A 20,236-nucleotide genomic window follows, 5' to 3' on the forward strand; every position below is an offset into this window, starting at 1 on the left:
TGTGTATAAGTCAAGTTGGCGTGCTTCACGTGCATTGCGTAAGTGTGCGGTGTGTGGTGTATAGTAGGGTGGGTAAGATGGTTTTATTTTTTGTCGTCCCATTTGGTAGCAAATAAACGAATTGTTATAAACACGATTGGGATATATGGGATATTATGTGCTAACGGTATTCCATCTTACCCCACAGTAATATAGCTATATGTCGTGGCACACAAATAAATACCATAATAACTGTTTTATAAAACAAGTAAATATTCCGGGCAACAGCAGTATATATAATATATGTATGTTACGAGTTGTGTTTACAGGACCATGTGTTGAAATATACGCAGGTTATTATAGTTTTAGTTTGAACAGGTGGTTGGTGGATAAGAACGCGGTTCAAGCAACGTCGTTTATGGAACATTATGGCATAAATATTAAGGTATTTTATTGGGCGAAATTTAATGCAAAAGAAACCGGCGTTTTACGTAAACGCTTGAAACGGTAATATTATTATTTCGGTTCATGTGGCTGGTACATCATATGTTTTAGTAGCTCGTGGTGTATAATACATGGGGTTTGGAATTTTTATGGTTAATGTATCCATGTAGCTAGGTATGTAATATGATATCAATGTATTTAAGATTGACCTAGATATAAATACGTTGTAAGTAAACACTGCGGTTGCCATTGAAAGCCAGCGTACAAAGTTAAGACCACAGTCACGTATAAAACAACAGTAAGTCAAGGAATTCGGATTTCTTTCAACATCGCCAACATAACATTTACTCGGCGCAACGTCATAACTCAACAGAGCACAATGACCTGATAAGACGGCTGGCTGTTTACATTGCAGGGGTGCTACAGCTGGGTTGATAAAAATGGCGATTTATTTGGATTTTAAATGTTCAATATGTGTGAAGTGACGTAGTCGATGACGTGGTTGATGACGTTGCCGACGCAACACAGTTTTGAATAAATTTTATTTATAAAAAGTCCAAATCTTTCGTGTCAAAAACCCCCATAGGTGTACATCGCTACATATCATATTGGTTCGTACCCGTATACGCTTTAGTCATTATAGTAAAGTGACCGTTAACACGTAGTATTTATTGTCGAATGGCAGAAGAACGTATAAACAGTGGTGTTTTTAATATGATTTGAATAAAATACTATGAATAGCTTTCATGGCCGATGATAAAATTATGCTGCGAATAACACTTGTACGCGTTTGTAGCTGCTGAAAATTGATATACGTCAGTTTAATAGAAATCACGTCAAATAACTCGCGTGCGCCCCGCGTAAAAATAAATCTTAAAATTCTTAAACGGCCACAATAATGGCTGGGAATTGTAAACATACATTCAACGTCATACTGGCGGAAAAACGACATTTCCAAGCGTGGGCAAACTACCAGGCAGTGTACCAGATAAGGGACCAGGGGAAAAACTAATTTTGTTCAGGGCGTGCTTCACTTTGGGTGTGTAACGTCATTCGGACAATGAATTCCCTGTCCCGTGATATTGCAAAGTTAACAATGATATCTTTATTAAAAGCGGAATATATCGTGACACTGGTAACTTATAAGGAGCGTATATGGTGCCCGTGTGTATTTGATGATCAGCAGATGTTTTGGACAGTAACTTGGTCCATCATCAGTGTAAAAAAGGTTACTATCCACCAAGTTACTGTCCGAAACATCCGCTGATCATGAGTTTAGTATCCAGACAGTAACTTGGTCCATCATCAGTGTAAAAGTGGTTACTATCCACCAAGTTACTGTCCGAAACATCTGCTGATCATGAGTTTAGTATCCAGACAGTAACTTGGTCCAGTGTAAAAACACCCTCAGCGACAGAGTAAACAAAATGAAATCACTTCAATATATCTCGGTTTAAAAGTCACATGACGTCACAAATGACGTAGAGGTTGATTTTCCCATAGATAACATTGGCAGATGATCAAACTACAGAACGACAATTGGGGATCGCCAATCTAATTACCAAGGTTTCAATCCAACGTCACAGGTTACCCTTACATCGCAACTAACAATACAGTTCAAAGTCAGCCATTGTTACAGAACAACAGACGTTTCGAAATATCGCGTCACAGTTTATTGCTTCTAAAATAGCGTTTATCGTTTATGACGTAATATATTATTAATCAAAACTTATTGTTTTGATTTTACAAAACACTTTTCGCATCGAAAGAGCATTTTACGCGAATATTTTGAACGATAATATTGAACAGGTAGTTTGTTTTACAAGGTTTACAATCTTTGTACTGCAACTTTCACTAATTAACTTTAATTAATAATTGACGAAAAGTTAGAGCAAGTGATGCGTGAAGTTGTAAAATATGAAGTTTCGTAACTTAGAGTAGAAACATGCCTGGAATCCAAGCGTGCTGTATCCACAAAAAGTTTAAGAACTGATGTCGTATTATCATTAACGTTGTTTCATAGACAGTATATAACATGGGAGCATATATACTTGTACGATGTTATAATTCGTGCCCAAGCCGACCTTTAAATATTATAATAAAGCTAAAGTGGCGGCTCATACGTGGTTGTTTGGTGGGATTGGCGAGTTGTGTAGATTGTACGGCGAGACAGAGTAACCTGTATGTCATGAAGGTGTTTTGCATGAAATACTTTGGAAATTTCCAAAGTAAATGAAAATAGATGGGAAATTCCGATCCCAAAATTCGCATTACATAATATAGTGTCGCAAATTACATCACAGTTAATATGCTGAGTGTTTTGGTGGTCGGTGTGTTAGTTGTGGTCGGTGGTATACTGTTTGTCGTTTATCCCTTAAAACGGTAACGTATTTGTATTATTTAAAGGGCGCATTATGTTTGTGGAGATAGTATATAGTGACCAAGGTAATGTATAAGCATATATAGGTGATGCTACAGTACATACATATATACAGTACATACATACAGGTATTTTACATTTAAATAGGTCTGCCATTAAACGTAGCCAGGGTTACTAAACGAAGGAAACCGCAACCGGTTTCCTTTATGTAATTAAAACTAATTTAATCATGTAGTTAGCTAGTCAGTGTAACAATAATTGAGGTTATAATTAACCCCCAGAACCTCATGCCCGCTGTCGATGCGCCAAGTTTCTTGCGAGGGTGGGGTACTGGGGTAAGAGGGGTAATTGGGGAATTAACCGCAAGCAATGGAAGGCTGCCCTGTGCGCGTCATATAAACCGCGTTCCATGAGTTGTTGCCGGATATGGCAAGGTACGTTGGGGGTTGGTGGGTGTTGTGGTAATGAAGGGGCAAGTTAAGCAAAGTTAAATGCTGCTTAGTTGGTGTGTGTGGCCACAAAGTGCGCACGGTTTTGCTAAGCACGCAGTTGCTTGTTCATGCGATAAGTGGCGAACAGTGTACCGGGTTGTGGGATAAACCACACACAGTGTATTTAACAACTAACATAGCAAAACGCGAAGGGCAAATTACAGCCATAGCGCAACCGTATTTAGTAATACTTCATAATGCGACGATTCCAACGAACCATGGTACCGGTATTTAAGTCCCAAACAACTGAGATTTGAACAAAGCACTGTTTTCGGGATAATTATAACCATGAATTTTCTTTATCACAAAGAAAACACGATGAAGAACATACTTGGTAAAAAAAAACCTGTAAACAGTTTTGGGTAAAGGCGGTTGGCGACAAACACTTAACTGTCTTTATAAATGGCAGAAGTATACAGCAGGCAGGACAGGAACGAAACGACCCCAATTTTAAGATGAATAAAACGCCATTTCTCCATAAACAACGAAAACACAGTACACACATTATGTGAATGCGACGTAAACAAGTCTAAGTATAAGATGACTAAGAACTTACTGTGAACAACATAGCGGGACATGGTGTATTTATCCCCCCGTATTTAAGTGACCATAGCAAATATAAGGGACGTATGGTTTGGCAGACAGCCGGTAATTTAATCCAAAATGTTTGCGTTAGTTGACGCCAAGCTTTAATAGCTTTGCTGTGTACATAGTGCGTTCATTTGATGACAGGGAACATATTGGAAACTTAAGACATTACGAACAGTAGGAGATAATGTAATATATATGGGTGGGGTAAGTTGGGACATTTTGCACTCTTATCCCATTTGGTAATAAAGAAAGAACAGTTAAAGAATTATAAAACGATATCGTTATTAATAGGATGAGGAAATATTTGATTTTATGTGACAGTGTCCCGTCTTACCCCATGTATACTATAGTTCTATAGTCCCTATATATATGGGTGTGTAATAACAGCAGATGCCGCAGTAAGGTCGGCAAGTGCAAGGTATATTAGTGGATGTCGCTTAAACGTGAGCAACGATGCGTAAATATATATTCGAAGCTTTGTTCAATAGAGCGATTCCGGAGAAATATTTAACTAATCTTTATCGTAACTCCGTTGAAACAGTTGAGTTATTGGAAGTGGAGGATTTATATTTATTAAAAAGTTATAAACGACCCCACGGTTTTATAAGGGTGTGCCAATATATAGGAAAAGTTTTACGCAAGTTAAAGGAATATAAATAACGTTTAAGTGAGAATTGTGGAACGGTCACTTTCCCGTTCAATACGCAGGTCATGTTTTGAACAAATGGTCAACTTGGTCGTGATTGGATTAATATGGCACGAACATTCCGGGTCGTTTTGACCGCACGGTAACACCATAGATATCAAACAAATAATAAAAACATCAATAAAAAACAAAACGTAATCGACTTGAAATAAACAATGACTATTGGGAGTAATTGACCTTGATAGCAATAATATTAAGGCGGTGTTTCAATTAATGAACAGTTCAATCGCCGTCTACTTGATACAATTGTATTACACACCACGTGTTAAATGTTTAAGCTACAGCGCCTGTACCACATGGTCGCATACGAAGCAATCAACCATACGTTTACGTCAGCGAACTTCCGCTGACCTCAAACCATGAAAGTCAAATCTCGTGATTGCGTTTGATGGCGTTGAGTAATGTAACGGTGGGACTTATTTATTAACGACAATCTTTATAACACAGGTGTTCTGTTTCATACACCTTGTGCCCACTTACAAGTTACCACGTACGAGTAACTTTGTGGGTGATTGTTTTTGGGATATTTTCATATTTTTGTAATGTATGGCCGATAATTTCGACAGCCTATAAATAAGTAACCCCTGCGTTGGCGTTGAGTGATGACGTTATGTATGATGAATGCGAACCACAAGCGAGTGTGGTCGGGTACAATATACTTACAAGGGTGGGTTGGTATCTGCTGTAACCGCGAAACGTAAATTGAAGCGGGCAGGTGTTTATCGTGAAGTTATAACGTAAACAAAGTAAGGCAACCCCGCTAAGAGGAAGCGTGTTAAGCTACCGGGGGTGGGTTTCAATAGAAAACCTAAGGATGTGGTTTTAAGATAGTTAACATACACTTTACATCAAAGCATTACATCTGTGTGTATTGTACCATTGTAGACCCTTAAAAGGTTGCGATCTCATCCATCATCATTGAGGTAACACTCTTGGTATGGGAGGCCGCACCACAAGCCGTGTGTGGCATCTGCCGCCTAAACTATTTCCGTGGTGAAGAATTTTGTAAGTCAGATTTTCTGCAGGGCCCCGTTTTGTAGTTGGTACTACAGTTAATGGGGAAGCTCTGTTAACAATCTATGTCTTCGATTGCAATAACAAAGCTACACAAGTGATATTAATTAACATAACGCAGAGATTTAGCAGCAAAACAAACCAAGCGTAAAATAATCACTGTTCGAATAGACATCCGACAACGTTATTATCCAAATACGTTTTGTCGACCGTATTAACTAAAACAATAAAGGAACAAAATATTTATCTGGAACGTCTAAGCGACTTATCTGGAGCAACAAACATATACGTCTGAATGCTAACGTTATTGTAACAAATGCGAGCCGTCTAGATAAGTGTTAATGAGGTGTCAACCGTATATATATTAAATGTGAACAACAGACGTTATTAGATGGGGAATAGCAAGGCAAATTTAGAGCTACGTCGGTGGTATGTCAGTCAACGCATGAGGTTCGCACGCGACGAAGTTTCGTTTAATGATTGTTCCAGTAGATTGGAACCCTGGATGATGGTTTATTGGATGCTGAGGTGTGGAGACGTTTAGTATTGTGGGGGGTCGGGTTGGAGAACGGTAATGAAATAAATAAGTTGTGTTTAGTGCAGGTCGAAGTGGATAGTTCCTTTGTTTAGCCTCGATGTAAAAGAACAAACAGGGAATATCTACATCAAACGTTTTTTTTTTCAATTTACTGAGGCGAGATACGCTTGAGTGTAAACGCCGCTTTAAAGAACAAACAAAGCAATATCACGCTAACGTGAAGATATTTCTTTGTTTGATAAGTTTTGAACCAATACCTGTTTATAAGGTTTGAGCAATTAAATGTAACCTGTTATTTTGTCAGCAGGTATATATGAGTAGGGCGATTAGAGATGTCGTTTTATTTAATATTAACCACGTTACTGGTTGTGCTTGCTTTGGATCTTATATCTGCACAAAGTGACCAAGCTTCCACACAAGTAAGATACGCTGAGAGTGAGACAGCGGATACAGCGGTTGTTGTGCCGAACCTGCAAGCGTTGGGTGAAAATACAAGTGAAGATACGTTTACTGTAACCGTGGAATCAGAGCAACAAAGCGGGGAAGCGAAAGGCTGCGCGTCGTCTGATTGTCAATCAACGACCAGTGAATGCGGGTCAAGTTATGAATATAAGAGGGATTGTGTGTCTTATGGTTGCTGTGGTTGTTGTGGATGTGGGGGTTGTGGTTCAAGTTCAACCGGGACGTCGGAGATTAGTTTATTACTAAGGACGATGGACAGGTTAACTCAAGGACCTCCCGGCCCACAAGGACCACCGGGTTTGCAAGGTCCCGCGGGCTTTCCTGGCATGCCAGGCCCGCCGGGGAAGGCAGGATTTCCCGGTATCCAAGGTCAGACCGGATTACAAGGCCCGCCTGGGATCGGCATCAAAGGAATGAAGGGAGATTGTGGACCTCGAGGTGAACGTGGTGAGAACGGAACACCCGGGATATGTAAGCCAGGACTACCGGGCAAACCTGGCCCACCTGGTCCACCAGGGGTGGTGTATACGACGGAAGAACTACAGAGTTCTCCATTGAAGATTGCAGGGCCGCCTGGACAGCCTGGTGAGAAGGGAACGCAAGGTGAACCTGGGATGCCAGGGATTGAAGGGGAGAGGGGGGAGACGGGAGTTGGAGTTAAAGGTGAACCTGGTATGAAGGGAATGACTGGTCCTCCGGGTCCTCCGGGTCCTCCTGGACTTTCATCAAGTGATGTAGAGACAGTTAAGGTTGTTCGGCAAACTGATGGGCCGCGGGGACCAAAGGGTGAAAAGGGGGAGTCGATAACAGGTACTCCTGGTGTTAAGGGCGATAAAGGGATGCCTGGTATGAAGGGGGAAGGTGTGGAAGGACCTGTTGGCGCTCCTGGGCCTAGAGGATCTACAGGGCCAAAGGGGGACATTGGTGTCGGTGTCGTTGGGCCAAGAGGGCTCCCTGGTCCACCGGGCACACCTGGGGTTGGGAGCAGGGGTAGAGATGGTGTCGACGGCGAAAAGGGGGAGATGGGACCACGTGGGTTGCAAGGACCACCCGGGGAACCTGGGAATCAAGGAAGTGGTAACCTTGCTAATGGTGGGTCTGTGAAAGGGGGCAAGGGAGATAAAGGTGAAGCTGGTAGAAAGGGTATGCGGGGCGATGATGGTGTTGACGGGCGTCCTGGTCGCAATGGGGCGGCTACTAAAGGTATGAAGGGAATGTCCGGTCTACCTGGACCTCCAGGAGCATCGGTGAAGGGAGAAGCAGGTCCGCCAGGTCCCCCAGGTCCTCCGGGAAGATCAGGAGGTAGGATGAGCATGGGAGGATCGAGTAGTTCCTCCTCATCTGCACAATGTTGTAGGAGGGAGCAGGTCGCTTTCATGGCGGCATTGTCGCATAACTTTCAAGGCAATAACCAAGGGGTGGCGTTTGATAATGTGCTTACTAACATTGGATCTGCGTATAGATCGGCTACTGGATGCTTCATTGTACCAGCGGGTGGGATATATGTCTTCCATCTACATATACTTAGATGTAGAAGCAGTGGGCCGTTGTACGTTCATATGATGCGAAACAACGAGATGGTTAGTTCAGGTACCAACCAAGACACAAGGTTTGAAACAACCTCAGCAAGTGCTGTATTAACATTACAACGTGGGGACGTGGTTTGGGTGCGGCTGCGACAAGGTATAATATACGGACACAGCCCTTCACATTACTCAACCTTTTCCGGCTACGCGATCCAACTAAACGAAGCCGTAAACGTCGCCGCTGCCATGGCGAACCAGAGATACAAGTCAGGTTCAAGTTACAACTTATACAGAGAATCGACATCGAACGTTTTAACCGAAGAAGCGGCGGCACGAGCAAGGTCTATGATGATGAGTGGTAACGACTGATACGGGGCGAGACATACACCAAGTGGTTGGCGAAGGGAAGCCCGTGATGGGAATATTTATTTTTGATTACATTGTTTTTATAGAGCGCCATACGCTACACACGCGTGTTTATCAAGGTGTATTTCAACGACGATATCTTAAACATACACCACTATACTGGAAGTCAAACTGAAAGAGTTTATTATCCGCGAAAATTTCACATTTGCTTCATTGCTTTTTTATATTCACTATTGTATGTTTAGTTGTTGCATCCGCGTATTAAGATTTATTCACATCAGTATTACTGACGTGTGGGGCACACAAGTATCATTGGTGTGGTGTACTTGATAATAATGGCACCTCACAGTAAATATGCGACCCCCACCCACACAATCACAATATGTTCCATTTACAATGAATATACGTGTGTTGCGATGTAAGCGAGAAATACAATATTGCCTCGTATATGTTGAGTTATATTATGAGACAAATTGTTCAGATTAAAGGCCAACAATCAAACTTTAATACACCGCAAATGAAACTAGTCTTTACAGCGTCGCTGTATGTTCGGGGAAATTATTGCGCAAACACCATATAGCAATGAACATGTGATATTGCCCGTCGTATAACGGTGCAAATAGAGCCAGTATTATATTTACGCAATAATTTTGAGACGTAGTTTTTGCGGATAAAAGTACCAGCAACCATAATATTACATGACAGAACACCCTTCAATACATAGATAGATTGGCGACACAACGGCTGTTATAATGTAAACGCGGTGTGAATGAAAGTCGATTGAAATTCAATAAAGATTGGGACGGATGAGATGAAAGGTGGGTTTAATTTGTGGTTGATTATGGAGGGCGGGGGAAGCTGCAGGTGGTGGTATGCTATATGCGTTCATATGTGTTGTGACGTCATACAAGAATGACGTCAGCATGTAGTCTAAATAATCCAGGTTTATAAATGTAGTGCGAAAACTAAGCCATACGAATGAAACGTGTATGGAAACTTAATGGGTTGTTCATATCCATCAATCAAATATATAGTGTCGATATACGTGGTGTGGTTTATGGGAAACTGTTGTTACGTCATAAAGTGATGTTACGTGTATGGTGTCTTATACGGGAGATATAGTTGGGCGAAATTGTAAAAATATAACTTTTCTTTGTTTACTTTTAAATGGGACGATTAAAGAGAATAAAAACATGTTCCATCTTACCCCAATATAAAGTTTTATCCAACATAGACAACCATTACACCACCGTATGAAAATAATAGTAGTAGCGGCGTTCCACGCAACTATAAGAAGAAGGTTATTTATCATTTTAACCACAAGCCCACAGTGAGCATACGTTTGTGGGGACATGACCTTAAAGGTTAATCCAGCATAGGCGGTTGTATGAGGGCTTACGCATGGCTACACTTTATATTAATGGAAGGCATTATCCAACTTTTAAGGTATAAGGGGGTTAGGGGTATTATGGGGCGTTTAAAACATTAAATGTTAATTTATCATTATTAGTGTACAAACATAATTATTTACATAATATCGTATTGTGACGTTGGTTAGGGTTTTATTAAATAAACAAACGTAATAGTTACGTCATTTTAGTGGAATTTAAAGAATTAATCTGGAAACACTGGATTGAAATATATCTGGCAGCACTGGGATATGACGTAAACCACAACTTCCACTCTAAGGTTTGGAATGTTGGGTTTGAAAATATTTATCATCCTCACACCGGTTGGAGAGGTGCTTCATATACCGGCCTACCTGGTGGTCACGTGGGCACTCGACGGCGGCCCTGGGTGTATTAAGTTTATATAGGGAGTTGGGGTAATATGGTACATTCTGGGGCAAGATGGGATACAATAAAACAATCAAACTTATGAAATGCAGCAACACCTTATAAATATATATACTCAGCAATTAGGAAGGAATCGACCAAACACAATGGTCTAGGAGATGATTTATAGCGTTTAGAAATTGAAAATATTGGACATTATATTACGCAATACATACATGGGATATAACAACCCATTTCATAACTGGCGACGCCAACATAAAACCCACATAATTCCCCGCTTATACTAAGCACTAATTTACGTTATCTGTCTTCAACATAAAGATAGTGTATGAAGTAGCACGTTAGTCATGGTATGTATTCAATGTATATTATACGGAAGTAATATTAAACCTTCGTTTCCGTAAGCAAGCAAACCATTCATTAACATCTTGGTAGCGACGTCTACACCGCATGTATGTTTGGAACGCATGTATGTCTGACTCTATATATATAACGGTAAACGAATATTGCGACATCAAAATAATTAAAACGCATGTACGTCTACACTATATAGTCTCCAATACAAATGTTTTCAATTATAAACAGATTAATTGGCCAACCGTGCGGGCAACATGGTACAACCCAGCTTCACTGGCATGACACACACTATAACATCGCCCATATACAATGCAACAGGCAGGTATTCCTAAGTCTTTGAACCGACGCAACACAAGGTGTTGCAATAATATAAAACTTAGCCTGGCAAACAGGTATGACATGGGTGACTGAAATATTATGATATATAACATAAACATATGTACCATAGCTACTATAAAAAGCTACTAAGCAACATTATGTATAAAGTGCTTGCGAAACGTTCAACATGTAATCAAGACCAAGTGTGGAAACTAATTGTTAAAAATTCATTCTAAACGGCCGTGGCGCGTAAATAGCATTGACTTGTAATACTCGCATAGATTATTTGGCAAATCACGGTGGCATTTATTTGCTAGACAGCTAGAGAATGTGAAAAACTGTGGGTTTCAGCAAAATGTCGGAATTAATTTTGACGTCTTGGCAAATAAGTTGAGGTCAAAATGGCCAATCCTAGTGTTTGCCAAGATATGTGGAAAGTACTTTAGCTTTGAGCCAAGAATGCCATAGTAAATTTCAAGGACAAGTAAGATGAAGTACTTACCACTCTGCCAAGTGCTAGTTGCTCATGAAGTGAAAGATATCCCGGTTGTAAAACACCCGCTACTGGTATAAGGTGCTCACCACAGCCTACTCTACCATCCTTTGTTAAAAGTGGCAACCACGCATATCCAACTGTGTAATAAGCAACCTTAAGTAGTTGAACAATACCATGGTATGTAGGGTGGTGGTAATTACCTTCAAGTTGGCTGGATTCCTTCTTCTTGGCGTTGGTATCGACAACTACGTGGTAGAATGAGAATAGAATATGATGGCCATGGTGTAGTTGGGTGGGGAGGGAGAGCTTCCACTGTAAGGTTTCATTATAAAGTAAGTATATGTTCAAATATATACGGGTTAAACATGACCTGAAATGGTTTCCGCTGAAGAAGGTATTTATAATGATAATGTGGATTAAAAATATCAAATACATGGTAAGGCAAGACATAGAACCTGAGACTTAGACTTGGTATAATATACATTATAGAACATAAATGTTTGGATATTTGTAAAAATCCACATTCCACTCTACATGGAAAGTTTATACAGCAAAGCGTGACATGGGACTTGTTTTAGGCCAGAGTTGGCCAGTTATACAATGTTATTTAACATAAATACATGTAAAGATTTAAAAAAAACTTATAAAGAAATAAACTAATGTCATTCAGTAGAAGACAAACAGCTCATTGAACCAGCACAACCGACAACCCTACCTCTTCATAAAACTCGGGTTTTTCATTATGGTGCAACACAGCTGCCGACACGTGGGTTGTGAAGGGGCCGACCCCTGCCATGCCTGGGGGTTTGTAGAAGGATTGGAGGGGCTTGGTGCCTTCAGCGTCGGAATCGCGGAACTCGGCTACAACTGCGATGTTTCGTGCCTGTGGTGGTATAAGGTAAGGGGTGTATGGTGGGTTAGGGGTGTATGGTGGGTTAGGGGTGTACGGTGGGTTAGGGGTGTATGGTGGGTTAGGGGTGTACGGTGGGTTAGGGGTGTATGGTGGGTTAGGGGTGTATGGTGGGTTAGGGGTGTATGGTGGGTTAGGGGTGTATGGTGGGTTAGGGGTGTACGGTGGGTTAGGGGTGTACGGTGGGTTAGGGGTGTACGGTGGGTTAGGGGTGTATGGTGGGTTAGGGGTGTATGGTGGGTTAGGGGTGTATGGTGGGTTAGGGGGGTATGGTGGGTTAGGGGTGTATGGTGGGTTAGAGGTGTACGGTGGGTGAGGGGTGTACGGTGGGTTAGGGGTGTATGGTGGGTTAGGGGTGTACGGTGGGTTAGGGGTGTATGGTGGGTTAGGGGTGTACGGTGGGTTAGGGGTGTACGGTGGGTTAGGGGTGTATGGTGGGTTAGGGGTGTATGGTGGGTTAGGGGTGTATGGTGGGTTAGGGGTGTATGGTGGGTTAGGGGTGTACGGTGGGTTAGGGGTGTATGGTGGGTTAGGGGTGTACGGTGGGTTAGGGGTGTATGGTGGGTTAGGGGTGTATGGTGGGTTAGGGGTGTATGGTGGGTTAGGGGGGTATGGTGGGTTAGGGGTGTATGGTGGGTTAGAGGTGTACGGTGGGTGAGGGGTGTACGGTGGGTTAGGGGTGTACGGTGGGTTAGGGGTGTACGGTGGGTTAGGGGTGTATGGTGGGTTAGGGGTGTACGGTGGGTTAGGGGTGTACGGTGGGTTAGGGGTGTATGGTGGGGTTAGGGGTGTATGGTGGGTTAGGGGTGTATGGTGGGTTAGGGGTGTACGGTGGGTTAGGGGTGTATGGTGGGTTAGGGGTGTATGGTGGGTTAGGGGTGTACGGTGGGTTAGGGGTGTATGGTGGGTTAGGGGTGTATGGTGGGTTAGGGGTGTATGGTGGGTTAGGGGTGTACGGTGGGTTAGGGGTGTATGGTGGGTTAGGGGTGTACGGTGGGTTAGGGGGTATGTTCGGTGGGCCAGGTGAATCGTTTACTTTGTAAGGATGAGATTTTATAGGAAGGAACACCATGGATCTGGAGTTTAAGCCATAGTTGGTCCATTACCCCAACACCCAGTGAGAGTGTATGCACATATATGTATAGACAGGTTACGCTGAAATTATTAACAGGATGTGTGTTAACTACCACTGACTTACCTGTATTTTAAAATGTTTGGCACCTATGCATGTTTGGTGTAGTACAAGGTATAATAGGCATGAGAAAACACTGCAACATATTTAATATACAAACCAGAATATAAACTTACTTTAGCAAATGTCTTTTGATTATCATAATTGAGAAACTTGGGATAAACATAACAATGGTTCGTATGTTCCATATTAATGTGTTGTTCGCTTGCAGATGTTGGTAAGAACTCATCAACCTCTAAAACTGGCTCTTGTGATGTCATAGATTGGTTTGATGATGTCATAGGTGCATATGGTTTCACAGGGATGTATGATGATGTAAGGATATCTGGGGGGGTGGGTGTAAGATATATATTTTGAATAACATGGCATGGTTGGTCTGTTGAACGCCTTACCCCAATGTTAGCAGCGTTCAATCTCATATCCCATGCTCAGGATATAAATATATATTATAAACTACTTGACTTATTATCTATATACTCGGTATGCAGTAAAACAATATAAACGTATACATATGTATATACATATATTACAAACTGAGCTATAATAACATCAACCACCACCAACCCAGTATATAGATAGCAATATACTGAATAAACAACAGCCCATATTAACAACAGTATTATATTGATGAATGGTTTACTTGGTAGATCTGTGGGAACGGAATCGATTCCAAGTTGTAATTCACATTCAATGTATTCCAACTTGCTTAACTTTTCCGGCCTGCAAGGAAACGGGATTTAAATGGCGGACATGGTTGTTTGTTTACCAGGGTTACTATAAACTTTACTTCCTGAAGGAAATGCATGAACATCACGTCGACATGATACTTAGTGTAATAGACATAACATAAACAAAAATGTAAAGACACAACACTGATATAGATTTATGGGTCGTCTACTACAGTGGTTTCACAAATCGGTTATGATTGTACAAAAGTTGTGTGAAATGTAGTTTTGAAAGCTTTGCTATTAAATTATGTTATATGTTTGGCCTTGGGGTCGAGAAGGTTTGAGAATCATTGGCAAGCAAGGACTAACTTTTTAAAGTCTGACAGAAACTTTAGTAAATCATCTTGCGCGAGTTTGTTTGATTCTTGTCGGTAAACGTATTCAAACGTCGTGTTGCTGATGTGGCCTTTGTCGTTGTCGAATAGCGGTCTGTGTGGAAATACATTAGGTTAGAACAGTTTAATTTTATAATTTTTCTCTTCCAAAATTTAATGAAACAAGGAAGAGAGAATTAGCAGCAAAATCACGTTTGTTAAAAACAGAACATAAGTGGAAGAGTTAAATAGAAGTGTGGCAAATTTATTATCGAGTATAGACTCATTATACTATAGCAGATGTTTCACCAAGTCTGCTCAGTCTTTTACAAGCACTGATGATGCCAACAGTTTTTGGTGTATGTTATACAAAAATCTTAATTATGAATATCAAGGTTTCAATTATTAAGTATAGACTCATTATACTAAAGCAGATGTTTCACCAAGTCTACTCAGTCTTCTACAAGCACTGATGATGCCAACAGTTTTTGGTGTATGTTATACAAAAATCTTAATTATGAATATCAAGGTTTCAATTATCGAGTATAGACTCATTATAATATAGCAGATGTTTCACCAAGTCTACTCAGTCTTCTACAAGCACTGATGATGCCAACAGTTTTTGGTGTATGTTATACAAAAATCTTAATTATGAATATCAAGGTTTCAATTATTAAGTATAGACTCATTATATTATAGCAGATGTTTCACCAAGTCTACTCAGCCTTTTACAAGTCTTGATGATGCCAACACAGCTTAAACAATATAAATAACTCACTTGGCTGTCCAAGCAAATGGCATGCGATATTGCCCCAACCTCTGACATGCAGACTTAGCATGTTTCAATACCTGCCAATATAATGCATTAGATTTACTGTAAATGTTAATACTGTGATTGTAATGTCAGTACAGTTACACTACAAAAAAACACTTTATATTTATAATTAAATCAAGGTATAACAAGTTAAAAAATTATGCACAAAACTCTGTATCCTATGAAATATGGACTTACTGCATACACTAAGAACATATTATACGTTGTAAGGTGTTTTAGCACTTGCCACCTATGGTACAATGAGTCAATTTTACCCTAAATCTTACGATCAATGACGTGCCTTGCCACAGAGGTGACAGAACCTCACCCATATAGATATTATACACAACAAACCTTAGCGGCCACTTTATGATTATCGCCATCGGACTTCATGTAAGGTTGTGTACAAGACTTGATGCTTCCTTGTAAAACTTTCTCTATCTTTGCTACTATGAAGATCTCATTGTGGGGGTTGGTGACCGAGAATATGCCCTGCAATGTATGAATATGGGTGGTTTATATCACAAACATGCTGGGAAAATATACACAAGGTGTTCTGTTTCATACACCTTGTGCCTGCTTACAAGTTACCACGTATGTAACTTATTTATCTTCGGATGGCAGGGCAACAACAGTCATTATAACACGGGTGTTCTGTTTCATACACCTTGTGCCTGCTTGCGAGTTACCACGTATGTAACTTTGTGGGTGATTGTTTTCTGTATGGCTGACAATTTAGACAACCCATTAGTGACCACTGGGTTGGGGCAATTGCCGTTAAGGATACGCGCCAACAACTATAGTCGAGTAAGAATTATCAATAACCCCAACTCAGGGCTTCTTAAACAGGGCGTCCCAAACTGGCAGTAACGAACTTAAGAGGAAGCCGAAAGTTCAGCAATTTTACACGAAGTACTTCATATATCATACTATTAACCGTTAAGGATTGTCGAAAATTGTATGAGATTAAAATATACGTTTTAAGATTCTATCATTTGTAGTTTTTTAAATACATATATTTAGTTTAAGTAAAGTTCTGTTCCAACCCACAACCCACCTTCTTAGGATGGGCCACCCATTCCTTATCCACCACCTGTAGGTTTGGTTCCCCTGTCCTGGTTTCAACACTAACTGTGGAACTTCTCTTAATATGGCTGGGTTGTCTATTAGGTACCATCCTTCTCACCTGGGATGGTTTATTTGAAATATTAGTGAAAGAGCTTTGTTTTTTTCACTTTGTCAAAGGTGTTACTTTACCCAAAACTCCTGTATTATAAGGTTGTATGTTTTATAATATAGGTTTTGTATCTGGTGTAAAAAACACAGATGGATGGTTTAAATCGATATGCATATCAACCTAACGGTCTACATTACTACACTTATCAACACATATATTCACCAAACTACATCTATCTAATACAACACTTACAAGTGGGTGGTTCAAATCAACATGTAGATCCGCAGATATCTTCTTCCCCGCTTGTGCATCGTATAATGCAAGGGTGACAAAGAAAGGTTCGACCTACAAGCCACGGGGTGAAATATAATGTGTGAGTACATGTTTATATCATTCAACCTCGAACGTATGGAATTGTTCAATAAAACATAATACAACACGTGGTGTAGGCATGCACAAGGAAACAGATACAATTGTTCTATATTTACTTATGTGTACGTATATATGTAATACAAGTAGTACCTCAGAGGTACTAACATACATTTGCACATAGCATTATTATGAGGTATAACAACACATATATAAGCACAAACATTACATTAGTAACTGGTTCATCAGCTCCATCAATTACAACCCCCCTTAAAGTGAAACTGATACTTTTACAATCGACCAACACACGATGTACGGATGACTTGAGTATGGCTGGTGGTTCAACATGGGTGGATGGTGCCTTGCCATGTTTCGGCTGGGTGGGAAGGTAGGGGTTAAGTTAATATATGATGTTAAGTGTTGTTGTATTCTATATAGGTGAGAACCTACAGAAGTGGTTCCTAAAGTTTTTTAGCGCGATTTAAACCAGAGTTTTATCTCACAACCCATGTACCCAGGCCTCAAACATCGAAAAATCTATTTTTAACACAAGCGTTTTATACTATTTTGAGAGCCGACCGATACTTTGGGAACCATTGTTTAGCAGCAAAGGAAGTCAGTACATCAGGGGATCTTATAGTTTGCGCCTTTTAACAATAATTGTGAACTTACCCACCATTGTAGATGTTACCTCATAAGTAAATAACAAGTATAAAGCATAGCGTTACGATAGAAGTACCTGGGTGACGTTTCACCCCAACATTTTAAACAGGGGTGACACATACGTTTATTCTAAAAACGTATATAGTATATATATAAAACTTTTTACATTATGCCTGGTAGCAGAAGTATCAGAATACAAATAGGGCATTTCTCAGAAATAAGGACCGTATGTCAGTCCTGCCCGTGCTATAAATACATCCCTACTTTATTGTATCTATCCTGGAAGTCGGGATACAGTTTGATGACATTCTGTCGTCCCTCCTTCCTCGCAAGTGAGTTCTTCTGGTCGGTTTCTCTGGCATATTTCACCAACTCCGGGTGCATGCTACTTTTCGGGTTTTCCAGCCCGCATTCATCTCCGTTCTTATCGTGCTCTGTGGGATGGTGGGGTTGTAATATTATATACATTAAGTGATGATAAAACTTACGTTCTTACACTAAAGGAACCAAATTGTATATCAAACCAGTGTTTTTGATGTTAATCATATACATAGGAAGATATTAATTGACAATGATAATGTTTTAGCTACTATTATTTAGTGTAGTTTTTCAAACTATTCCCAGTTAGAACACTTTATTGTTGCAACCCCTGGATTTTAAAGTGGTATGACTTAGTGTAGTGTCACACACTATTAGTATATGTGAGGATCTCATGGCAAACCACAACCGATAATATGCTTACCATTCTTCAATGTTTGACTAACATGAGCTTCTATACTGCTTTGCAGCGCCAGGTTGATGGTAGCGATCCAATCATTCGCCTCCGATTCAGTGTCTGCTGCCAACAAGTGGCTAGATTGGTCTTGCATACGGACCTCGAATGCGTGTTTACGAGCTTTGCTTGTCTGTAGGGGAATATGCTGGTTAAACATGGGCGGTCATATGGAAATTTGGCGGTGCTAACAGTGGTTACATGCTGTTACGAAACATCAGAGCTTATCTTTACCAGCCTAACTATTTCAAACGCTACTAAAAACATTCTTTTTGTTTTAGGTTGGACCAATACCAGCTTAATCTGTTGTTGGTCAAAGTATGGATGTGCCGCGTACTTTACCCAAGCTTTCCTACAAACAATGGGTGTAGTCCTGTGTTTTATCTCTGTGGTAACTTTCTACGGTGTTTCCCAATACATAATTCATGGAAGGCATGTGAACAGTAGAATATAACTTGCTGTGTGGTGAATAAATAACAAGCGTAAATATGTTAAAACAAATGTCAGTTATTTTATTGATGCCCCCACGGGTGTTGGGCGTCTCTGAAAGGAACCGGGTGTGTAATGTAATGAGAAACACAGGTGCCTGAGGTGTGTAATTTATCCTAAATGTTTATTATGATGTCATGTCAATCTAAAAGAGGGTTCTATTACATCATAATAAAGACAATGAACTGTTTGATACAAAACACATCAACTGTTATAAAAACAAACCCACACCCAGTAACATATGAACAACACACACAAAGTAAATTAGGAACAAATGTATGAATGCAATGAACTTAGTGACCAGGGTGTTTGTTTGTTGGTATATTGCTTTTATGGTAGGGTGGGGTAAGATGGAACACAATTAAAGTTGGGTTAAGATGGGACATGATTTCATTGTTTGACATTTTTCTATCTTTTTTATTGTCCCACTTGGTAACAAACAAAAAGTATTAACAGAAATATACAACCGTATCCTCAAGAGCGTTGTTAATTGTAAAAACACGATTAGGAAATATGGGATATTATGTGCTGAAGGTGTCCCATCTTACCCCATGATGCACCACAATGCTATATTTAAAGCAGAAACAACTTTTGTTAAGTTAGTGGAGATGATAAGTGTTTATGCGTTTGTTAGTGAGTTACAGAACATAAGGGGAACAGAAGTGAGGGAGGGTCAAGTAGAACTAACCATTTTAAACTACACCATTATTATTTACAACCGACATTATCATATATTTAAATACATTGTACGCCTACAGCTTACATCAACTTCTGCGAAAGGTTCAAAAGTTTGGTCTTCAAAGCTTTGGTACTAACTTAAATTTGGATCATCGCAAAAGGTTGAGAAGCACTGTTTTACCTTAGCCTTTTTCAAAGCTTTGGCAGTAAAGGCAGTGCTATAGGCTCTCAGTCTCACCAATACACAGAACAGAACACAAAGTATCTACAAATGAAACAACAAAGATAGAAAGCCATGCACTCACCAGACTCACCACATGGGCACCAATACATGAGTCGAGGTAGATCGCTCCTTTCGGATCTTTACTTATCTTCTCGTCCTTGTAGAAGTTAAGTATGTAGGAGTTGTCGGGAAGTTGTTTGAGGTGGAAGTATCTTCTCTTGAAGGACTGGGGGTTGGGGAAGATTGGTTGATATCATATTAGAGTTATACTGGTTACATGAATGCTATACATGAACGTTGAGGTGTTGGGGTAATGGGCAACTCTGGCCAAAACCCTCAAGGACTACACCCATATAGAATAAGGTTAATGTATAATAGAGATTGAGGTTGTAATATGGTTATATCTATAACACAGTGTGGTCTACATAGTAAACTGCAGCCTC

General features: G+C 40.3%; 2 protein-coding genes across 8 annotated transcripts in view; one reads left to right on the forward strand and one right to left on the reverse strand.

Annotated features, from left to right (window-relative positions):
* LOC149741051 (dedicator of cytokinesis protein 9-like) overlaps positions 1 to 20,236 on the reverse strand; it is a 58,593-nt gene that overhangs the window by 30,179 nt on the left and 8,178 nt on the right. For 6 of the 7 annotated variants that reach the window (XM_089886691.1, XM_089886699.1, XM_089886676.1 and 3 more), the window contains 14 exons: positions 19,876 to 20,019; positions 18,374 to 18,536; positions 17,896 to 18,065; positions 17,198 to 17,344; positions 16,852 to 16,944; positions 16,480 to 16,608; positions 15,777 to 15,914; positions 15,387 to 15,457; positions 14,604 to 14,723; positions 14,207 to 14,286; positions 13,683 to 13,891; positions 12,180 to 12,347; positions 11,665 to 11,776; positions 11,471 to 11,601 (listed from right to left, as the gene is read on the reverse strand). In XM_089886691.1, the coding sequence (XP_089742817.1) occupies positions 11,471 to 11,601; positions 11,665 to 11,776; positions 12,180 to 12,347; positions 13,683 to 13,891; positions 14,207 to 14,286; positions 14,604 to 14,723; positions 15,387 to 15,457; positions 15,777 to 15,914; positions 16,480 to 16,608; positions 16,852 to 16,944; positions 17,198 to 17,344; positions 17,896 to 18,065; positions 18,374 to 18,536; positions 19,876 to 20,019 (1,875 nt within the window). The remainder of the gene's footprint in view (positions 1 to 11,470; positions 11,602 to 11,664; positions 11,777 to 12,179; positions 12,348 to 13,682; positions 13,892 to 14,206; positions 14,287 to 14,603; positions 14,724 to 15,386; positions 15,458 to 15,776; positions 15,915 to 16,479; positions 16,609 to 16,851; positions 16,945 to 17,197; positions 17,345 to 17,895; positions 18,066 to 18,373; positions 18,537 to 19,875; positions 20,020 to 20,236) is intronic. The other variant, XM_089886682.1, reaches the window with a different exon arrangement.
* LOC149741053 (uncharacterized) lies at positions 5,744 to 8,944 on the forward strand. The gene has a single exon (XM_089886742.1). The coding sequence runs from the start codon at positions 6,476 to 6,478 to the stop codon at positions 8,498 to 8,500; it is 2,025 nt and encodes a 674-aa protein (XP_089742868.1). The 5' UTR covers positions 5,744 to 6,475; the 3' UTR covers positions 8,501 to 8,944.

This window comes from Ciona robusta, chromosome 1 (assembly GCF_009617815.1).
Source record: "Ciona robusta chromosome 1, ASM961781v2".
Taxonomy (NCBI): domain Eukaryota; kingdom Metazoa; phylum Chordata; class Ascidiacea; order Phlebobranchia; family Cionidae; genus Ciona; species Ciona robusta.